This window comes from Atta colombica, unplaced genomic scaffold (assembly GCF_001594045.1).
Source record: "Atta colombica isolate Treedump-2 unplaced genomic scaffold, Acol1.0 scaffold236, whole genome shotgun sequence".
Classification (NCBI taxonomy): Eukaryota; Metazoa; Arthropoda; class Insecta; order Hymenoptera; family Formicidae; genus Atta; species Atta colombica.
The window spans coordinates 1,102,781-1,111,742 of NW_017259334.1; the positions used below are offsets into that span (position 1 = coordinate 1,102,781).

Below are 8,962 nucleotides of genomic sequence, written 5' to 3' on the forward strand. Positions count from 1 at the left end.
AATCAACTTTTAAGAAACTAAACATATTGAAATTTTCAAAAACTCCCAAATACGTGTTTATAGATGTGTATATAAAAAGGCCATGTAATATAATACAGAAATAATATATATAATAAAAAGTTAACAGTAAGATTTGAATACTTTATACATAATAATACTTTATACACTAATAATTCTTTCATCGAATTAAACTGTGTATTAAAAACTTATTGATAGTATTAATGTTATGAATCATTTAGTATAATTTGTAGATATATCGATGTGTGAGAGATTGTACACAACACATACACACACACACATACATGTATTTTTCTTGTACAGATTAGAGAACATTGTGAATAATATTAGTCAATTTAAAATCATTTAAAGATTAATGTCATATCATTAATGATATGCTATTATCAACTATGCTATTATCAACATTATATTCAGCGTTGCACGATGACTTGTATGTGTATAGAATACGCTTATAGTAATTTACTGGTTCACTCCAATTACCTCTTATCCCTACTCTGCCAAATTATAAAAAAAAATATTCAAGAAAATGATGCTAGTTTTTCACATTATAAAATTTTGGAATTATATTGAAAAAAATTCTTCGCTCAGATTTTCTTTAATTTTGCAATGACGGAAGTTGTACAGCAAAGCAACATCGTGAAATCCGGTTTACAGATAAAAAAATTGGTGATTGGTTCTACAAGTTAAATGGTATCATATTTTTAATTACATAATTCTATTTTGGAGCAATAAATGCATCTTCGCGCGTGAGATTCAGATATATACAGTAATAGAATTCACGCGGTGACGAAAGCATGGCGTAGTGTATATATGTTTATACACATACGTGCGAAAAGTGTGTTGATATGTGTAGTGGTATCAATCAGTATCCGGCCTTTGCCAGTGTGCGCTGACGTGCGTACAAAAACTACGGAAGGAATGACTATCAAACATGATGTACCGAAATTGTTCAAGCTGAAACAGCTAAGAAAAGTCAAAGTATGGGAGGAATAAACTGGAATGAATTATTTCCAGGAAGGTGGAGTCCTGTTATTTTCATCTCCTACATAGCTCTCTTTATAAATCAAGGTACGTTGATCACATGTTCTATAAACAATTTTCATCCTTCTTATTATAATCAACAAAATATATAAATTTGAATTAATTAAATATCAGTTATCATGAAAATATGATATCAAAATGCAACAATCTACTGTAGGTATTCTTGTAACATGGTCTCAAAGAAGCGGCCGCTACGAATATAATATTGTGGCAGTTGTGTTGATGACAGAAGTTCTAAAATTAGTTATATCTACAACACTTTACTGTAAAGAGTAAGTAAAACAATTCACAATTTGTATACAGGCCAATTTGTATACTGGCCAATGTGGGTCGATTTTCCTGTTATCAGCATTAATTCATCTTATTTTCAGCAATAGTATCCTAACGCTTCTTCAGGAGACAAAGAAAAACAAAAAAGGTGAGATTAAAAGCAAAACTAAAGAAACTTACAAACATCGAATGTGCTCAAGATTCAGTGTACTAAAGAAACTTCTGTCTGTTTTCAGTGCTTCTGCTATATATGATACCTGCGCTTTTGTACTGCCTGTACAACAATCTAGCATTTGTCAATTTGGCTAGGTTCGACCCCACGACTTATTATATTCTGTTGCAACTCCGCGTTGTACTTACGGGAATCATTTTCCAGGTATATCGATATTAGTATTCATAGTCGATTCTTGTATTTAAGCTGTCGTAAAAAATGATAAATCAGCATCTTGAGGCATTATTCAAGCACTATCTTGAAATATAAGGATATAAATATTTTCTATATACATAAAAAGACGACGTTGAACGGATGACGTAATAATTCTGATTTCTTCTAGGTCATTTTTAACAAAAAGTTATCCGCAACGCAATGGTTTTCCCTAGTGATCTTGACAGTCGGCTGTATGGTAAAGCACTTTGATACCCACGTCCTTGGCACAGAATTCCATGTAGATATTTTTCTACTTCTAATTCTTGTACAAGTGAGTCATTTATTATATTGATACTTGTATAAGTGGAGACATAATTAAAGGTTTATTCACGTCGTATGCTCCAACATGCTCCTGCCATAGTTCCTACTTATTCTAATGAGTGTATTGAAGTGAGTAGGAGTTATGATAAAAGTATATTGGAGCATGTTGGAGTATACGACGCGAACAAACCTTAAGTTTTCTTAAAAACAAAACTTGTCTTACAGACGACATGCTCCTGCTTGGCTGGTGTATATAACGAGTATTTACTGAAACGGCAGGGCGCGGACATTGACATTTTTATACAGAACGTATTTATGTATATCGACAGTATTTTTTGCAACATCGTAGTAATTATCCTATTAAGTGTATTCACGAACGACGCCAGCGAAACATTGAGTAACGTTGAGATCGGTACGTTTCTTCAACCGAAAGTAATTTTAATTATGTTAAACAATTCTCTCGTTGGGATAATAACGAGCTTCTTTCTAAAGACCTTAAATTCTATATTGAAGACCTTCGCCAGCGCGGTGGAACTAATTTTTACAGCGATGCTTTGTTGGATTTTGTTTAGCATACCCGTTAGCACGAACACCATCGTTTCTATAGTTATGGTGAGTGTTGCTGTGATTTTATATTCGAGAAATCCTGTACAGAACGCTCAACCCAAAGAGGTAGCGGAAACTGGAAAGCTTTTAGTGTAAACAACAGTATTAAATTTTATTTTCTAAATGACAAATGATTGCAATTAAATTATAAAACAAAGCATACATTATCAAGCTGTTACAAATATTTTATGGTATGACGATAAGATTATGTGATAATAATAAGGTTGTTAATTTAAGATATTGACTGAACGCTTATGAATAAAAATATCAATTTCTTTTACAAGTATCAATAGAAAATTAAGTAAATAATTTAACGAGCAATAATAATTTTGGTTATCTATGATAACAAATCGTAAGAATCTTTATTTTATATCTTTATATTATAATATTATATAATTCTTTATATTATATATTTTCTTCAAAGTATTCGATCGTTTTTCTTTAAATACACAGAAAAAGAATAGATTAAGGCCTGATTGATAATATATTTTGAGATATCGTATCAATTTCTAGAATTTCTAGATATTCTATGATTAAATTGTGTATCTAATCTTCTGTTTAAAAAAAGGTGGATTTCAGAAGAAATTGTGCGAGACATCGATCACGTATTCGATGTTACTTATTAATTCTAATTTCTACAATGAATATCTTTTATAAAAACTTCGATATCTGAATAAAAAAAGGAGAAGATCAATTTTTTTTAATTTCAATTCCAAATCCTTTCACCTGTGAAAATCAGCCCTAACAATCTCGCAAAACGATTCATCGAGATCATTGTGAATGAATGCAGACATGTTTGTTCATTGGTCGCCTAGCTCTATTACCTCGCATATATCACTACTTCAAATTTAAAGTTTTATTAATTATAATTGGATCCCTCTCTACTGTCCTTCGTATTACATTTTCTATTCTTCTTCCTCCAAATGCATTTGTTTTTATCGTCCCTTTTCTGTAGCGTATCATAATAAGCGATGTAATTTCTGTTGCATTATATTCTATTATTTATTCTTGGAAGTCAAGCAGACACTTTGTAAAAATTCTTGAAAAAAATTAATTGTTAAAAAGAAGAAAGAAATGAAATCGGTCGCAGATCGCAGCCTCTCTTTCTAGCAAACGAGAATGGATTGAAATGAATTGAAATGTAGTTTAGATTTTCAGAAATATTGATTCACGAATGTTAAAATGAATGCTTTTCAATTCTGAATGCATTTTTATTCATTTATAGGAATTACATGGAGCATATGTCTATGCCTTTCAATCTAAAAATAATATAAGCTTTTTCTGTGCAAAAACATACAACTGAATACTGTTCAATTAAAAAAAAAAATTTTTTTTTCATTTCAAATGTTGAATAGAAAATGCAGTTTTTCAATCCAATTACATCCAATTGAATCCAATTAAATCGAAAAAAAAGTATTCGCTATTTAAAATATGCATTCGGATAGAAAAAAATTTCAATCTATTTTAATCCATTCTCGTTTGCTGGAATTCGATGCATTCGTCATGCACGTGTGCGTGCATTGGCGTGTTGCGTGCGCGAGACAGATTCCATAATGACGTCGTAGGCGTGTGTGTGATGTGATACATGTGCGATAATGCGCGATGCCTAGGGGTGCCGCGGCGGCGTTCTACGTTCTCCCGAGGATCCCGGTTGGTCCCGACGATCTTCCCCTTGGAATCTCCTCCTCTTGGCAGCGCCGACTCACGTCTGCCGGTTTCCTCTATCTCCTCTTTTTTTTCCTTTTTCTCTCTCACCAGATGATTCGACGGGCAGTGCTGAGGGTTTAAATGAACGTGCGTTAATGCGCGGCGGGCCCGCGCCACGAACGATAACGTTGTGTCGGATTACATCGAGCCTGAAACATCGGACAATTTTTTCTCATTCTTTTTTCTCTTTCGATCATGGGTAAGTTTTTCAGTATTTTTGCAGAGTTTACACATCTTCACGACCGCTAATCATTTCAGAGGACCCCACGGAGGCGCAGAAGTGGCAACAACATCTGACTCTGCTGCGAGAGCAGTATGTCAATTTATACAACGCGAACGCGGAACTGCAACGGGAATACGCCGTCGCCACGGCTGAAAAGCAGGAGGGTGGATTCGTCACTAGGCTTCTGGCGACAGTCGCATCCTTGTACTGTCAACATCGTTACAGGTATCCTTATGTATATAACCTGAAATTCAGGTGTCTTGCAACAATAATAATGAATTAAATTATTAATAATAAGTCTATTTTTTTAACTGTTTTTACTGTTTGTTTTCAGTGATATAAGTATAAAACTGATCGACCAAGAGATACCGGCGCATAAATTCGTGTTGTCTGCCAGGTCTGATTTCTTCAGTGACGCAGCCCTTGTGGAAAAGACTGTTTTAGGTTAGATAAATTTGCAACTTATTTGTTTATATCTTATTTTTATTTTAATACTTTAATTTATGTTTTATTTTTATTTAATACATTAGATTGGTTCTTAATCTTATTTTAATACAATTGTTGTGTTTCATATTACGAATGTTTCTAGATTGGAGCAGTTTAAATAGTGCCGTTGCATTAGTGCTGCTGAAATGGATTTATACAGGCAAAGTATCCCAGGAACACCTAACGTTAGATCTGATGAAAGCAGCAGCGGGTTTCCAATTGTCCGATCTAGTAGATCAATGCGAAAGATATCTGATTGGGACAGTGGGATTGAAGAATTGCGTAGGATTATACTCAGCCGCCGAGGAACTGGGTACCCTAAAATTGAAGGAGCATTGTAGCTCCTTAATTTCAGCGCATTGGGTAAGATTGTTATTATAGAGTAACAATATTAATTTTATACCTAAAATGTTTATATATATTACAGGAAGATCTGACCGGCGAAGACTTCAAGGAAATGCCTGGTTCTTTACTGTACAAATTACTACAAACAAAGAGCAAATATCCTTTGCACGCAGCGGTACGTTTGATGCGTGAAGATGTCGTGTTTCTGTACTTGGTGGAACATAATGCTGAGGTAAGTTTTTTCTTCCTTTTGTGATTGTTGAAAAGCCAAAGGTGATATATTTATTGAAGTAATTTAAATTAGTGATTGCAATACATAATTATTTGCATAATTCATAAAAAAATATATATGAGCGTAATATGAAAATATTGTACCACTAAAATATATAAGGATTTAATATTATAATATACAATTTGTTCATCATTGAATATCTTAAATGTTGTATTATTACAATTTACTTACATGTTCACAGCTCGAGTTAAATGTTAATTAAGTACTTATATGTGTACAAAATACGCTTTGTTTACGAACATTTAAGATAAATGATAATTTTGTCTTAGTAGTTTTGGCAGTGATATGTTAAAATTATTAGATCACTCCAAAGAATCTTCGTTTATTTCTTATACTCCCTCATATTTATTAAAAACTATGATAAACTATGATAAACTTTTTCAATCATCTCAGACATCAAATTTATACAAATATTAGCAATGAATAGATTTTTTTATACTTTAATGTATATTTGTAATACTTTTTATAAATATACTTTAATGTGTATTTGTAATACTTTTCATAAATATAGAAAATGTTCCAATTATTATCTTTAACAAGATAATTTAAGATCGAAAAGATTTTCTTTTCATTCAATTTTTCTTTTCCAATATATTATTCCAAAATTATAAATATAGAAATAGAAATTTACGAATTACAAAATTAAAAATAAACTATTTAATGTAATAATTTTAATAACAAATAAGCTAGCTAGATAGTTTTGTAGTCATTCATATTGGATAGGCCTCAATATTTTTGTATTTATAATACACATAACATTTGATGATAACATTTGCAATTTGTTATGATCTCTGCACTTCTATACTTAACAGGAGAGACTGATACTTACCATGTGCAGTTGTACGAAAGTCGTATAACTACACTTTCTTTTAAGTAAATGTTATGTGTTGCAAACTAATATTGTTTGTACACATTAAAACAATGTTATATATTGTTTTATAACAATCTCATAATTAACATCGCTAATATTGCCTCATATACTTTGTTAAACATTCCAATTTGCGAAGGAGATGAATTGCACAAATGAAAACTACAAAAACAGTATTCAGGTGGGCCAGTAGGCGCGCCTCTGTGTTCTCCAATAAAGCAACCTTCGTCATAAGCGGATGTTATGATCTCTTCCTTTTTATACCATTGTTTATCGGCGTCGTTGTAAGTGTGAGAAGTATATTTCTGTGGTGCACAATCTCGTTGAACAGTGGTCACTGCAGATGCTAAAAGAAGAAATTCATAAATAAACACTACGATATCACTTAGACAACAACTCGGCTACCTACTTTTAGACTTATACTGAACGGTTCTTTTCATACAAAGTGTCGAGGTTGGACAGAACACTTGGAATTTGGCACTTCCGTCGAAATGAGAACAAAGCAGATCTGTGTCGTCCGGGTTTGTGAATGTCATGAGACACTTGAAACATGAAATACCTTCTGCTTCTACTTGTGAAACGTCTATAAATTTCAAGAAACATTAATTTCATGTTCTCATTTGCAATATTTTTCATATTGGCAATACAAAAAGAAACATACGCGATATATAGAAAATATTGATATATAATATCATAATCTGTAGACTTGGTTTTAAGTTATACATTTTATTAGCGATATCATTCGTATCTTGTCAATCAATGAAGTTAAATCAATGAAGTTTAGTAATGAAGTATCACCTTATTTCAGTAATAATGATGAATCTGAAATAATATTTATATCAACGTTTAGCATACGATTTTTATATTCTCTTTTCAAGATTTATCAACCACATTAAAATAAAAAATATTATCCATATGTTTTCTAAATAACCTTGTTATGCGTAGAATTATAAAAGACTTGAACGATTGCAAATATCGCTTTTTTAATTGTTGAATCTGTCGTTTGAGATTCGTTGGAAAGCGCTAGATTTCACCGTTGGGTGATCCTTCGTATTCGCGTGAAGTTTCCAAATCGAAACTTTCCGATCTCTCATTATCCTCTTAATTAATATGCACTAATCGACATTCACCGTCAAATAGAGCGGCGAACAAGCGGCGCCCATCTATCACAGAGTTTCGTTGTTTGCATAACGCATCATAAACTGTCTTATTTCGCGACACGCACCACGGTATCATGGATCCGCCTCATGCGAAAATGCATCAGAAACGCATGAAATGACTGGTCGACAGCCGATTGCGGTCGGTTGGACGTACCGCGATTTGTGAAGACCACGTCATCCGCCTTGGTGGTGGCTTTAATACTCCCTCGGTCTTCCATGTATATCAGAAAATAATCTCCATACTTCCTCCACTTTTTCGCGCTAACCCGATACTGTATGTGCCATTCCAACGCATGAACACACACACGCGTGCACGCGCTGATAGCAGTGGCTCTCAAACCTCAGCTTCTTCCGCAACTGTTGTCATTATGACTTGACATTTATTTTTGAAAACTAAAATATTAATTTAAAATGGTACTTTAAACGTACGTTCATTCGAAATTTAAATGTTTAATTATTACATTGTTTTTAATAATTTTTATTACTGTTGTGATAAGATGTTTTATTACTATGTATAATAAGATTAATATAAATACTCTTTGCAAGCTTTAAAATTATGCGTCTTGATACATAGAGTAATCTTTAAATCAGTTTTAAACAAAATAAAGGTGATAAATTTTTTGATATCTTTTGACGCTAATGTTGCGATTATTTATGTCAGCTTCCGAAGGCTGTCAATGTTGTGGATCACAAAGGAGAAATGGCTCTAGAAGTTGCCTTGAAAACTCGCCAGCCATCTCTGGCACGCACCCTGGTCGAGCATGGAGCGGATTTAAATGCGAAAGACGCAAAAGGTCTTTCTCTCCTTCATTCAGCTATCTTGAAGGGAGACTCCTACTCGTCCGAGTTCATAATCGAGCAGCTGGAGAACAATGGCAACATATCAAAGTTATGTGAGGCTGTGAAAATTAACGAGAATGTGAAGAATGCGGCCGATCTTAAGCAATTGGAAGGCTGTACTGCCTTGCATCTAGTAGCAAAACACAATACGGAAAACATGTTGGCGGTTGGAACGAGATTACTCCAAGCGGGAATTGATCCGAACTTACAAGACTACAGAGGATGGTAAATTTGTATTTTCTATCAGCTTTCTGCTTAAAAATTTTTAACTCTTAGAATTCAGATACAATGAAAATTAATTATTAAATAAGAAACAAAAAATAACGTTTCAACTGCTTTGATAGATTGAAATTTTATTCCTTGTTTCTTATTCCTTTTATTATGTCTGAGCTTTAGTTTCTATATTATAATATATTAT

The 8,962-nt window shown here is 32.9% G+C and overlaps 3 protein-coding genes across 5 annotated transcripts in view; 2 read left to right on the forward strand and 1 right to left on the reverse strand.

Moving 5' to 3' along the window:
• The first annotated feature begins 811 nt into the window (after positions 1–811).
• LOC108688588 (CMP-sialic acid transporter 2) lies at positions 812–2,754 on the forward strand. The gene is made up of 6 exons (XM_018194899.1): positions 812–1,086; positions 1,217–1,331; positions 1,431–1,477; positions 1,566–1,705; positions 1,884–2,027; positions 2,243–2,754. Exons 1-6 carry the CDS (start codon positions 999–1,001, stop codon positions 2,717–2,719), a joined length of 1,011 nt encoding a protein of 336 aa, XP_018050388.1. The 5' UTR covers positions 812–998; the 3' UTR covers positions 2,720–2,754.
• A 1,433-nt stretch (positions 2,755–4,187) lies between these two features.
• Positions 4,188–8,962, forward strand: part of LOC108688623 (rabankyrin-5) — a 7,996-nt gene continuing 3,221 nt past the window's right edge. For both annotated transcript variants that reach the window (XR_001931797.1, XM_018194959.1), the window contains exons 1-6: positions 4,188–4,529; positions 4,589–4,778; positions 4,888–4,997; positions 5,143–5,402; positions 5,467–5,616; positions 8,366–8,769. Coding sequence is in view for 1 of the 2 variants with exons in the window: in XM_018194959.1 (XP_018050448.1) it covers positions 4,526–4,529; positions 4,589–4,778; positions 4,888–4,997; positions 5,143–5,402; positions 5,467–5,616; positions 8,366–8,769 (1,118 nt within the window). In the remaining variant the exon portion in view is untranslated. The remainder of the gene's footprint in view (positions 4,530–4,588; positions 4,779–4,887; positions 4,998–5,142; positions 5,403–5,466; positions 5,617–8,365; positions 8,770–8,962) is intronic.
• Positions 6,580–8,042, reverse strand: LOC108688624. Of its 2 annotated transcripts, XM_018194962.1 has the most exons (4): positions 7,476–8,040; positions 7,206–7,366; positions 6,954–7,127; positions 6,580–6,890 (listed from the first exon to the last, which is right to left on the reverse strand). In XM_018194962.1, the coding sequence occupies exons 2-4, from the start codon at positions 7,267–7,269 to the stop codon at positions 6,613–6,615; spliced, it is 516 nt and encodes a 171-aa protein (XP_018050451.1). In that variant the 5' UTR covers positions 7,270–7,366; positions 7,476–8,040; the 3' UTR covers positions 6,580–6,612. The 2 variants fall into 2 exon arrangements, with proteins under 2 accessions (XP_018050451.1, XP_018050450.1); XM_018194961.1 differs by lacking the exon at positions 7,206–7,366 and having other exon boundaries at positions 7,675–8,042.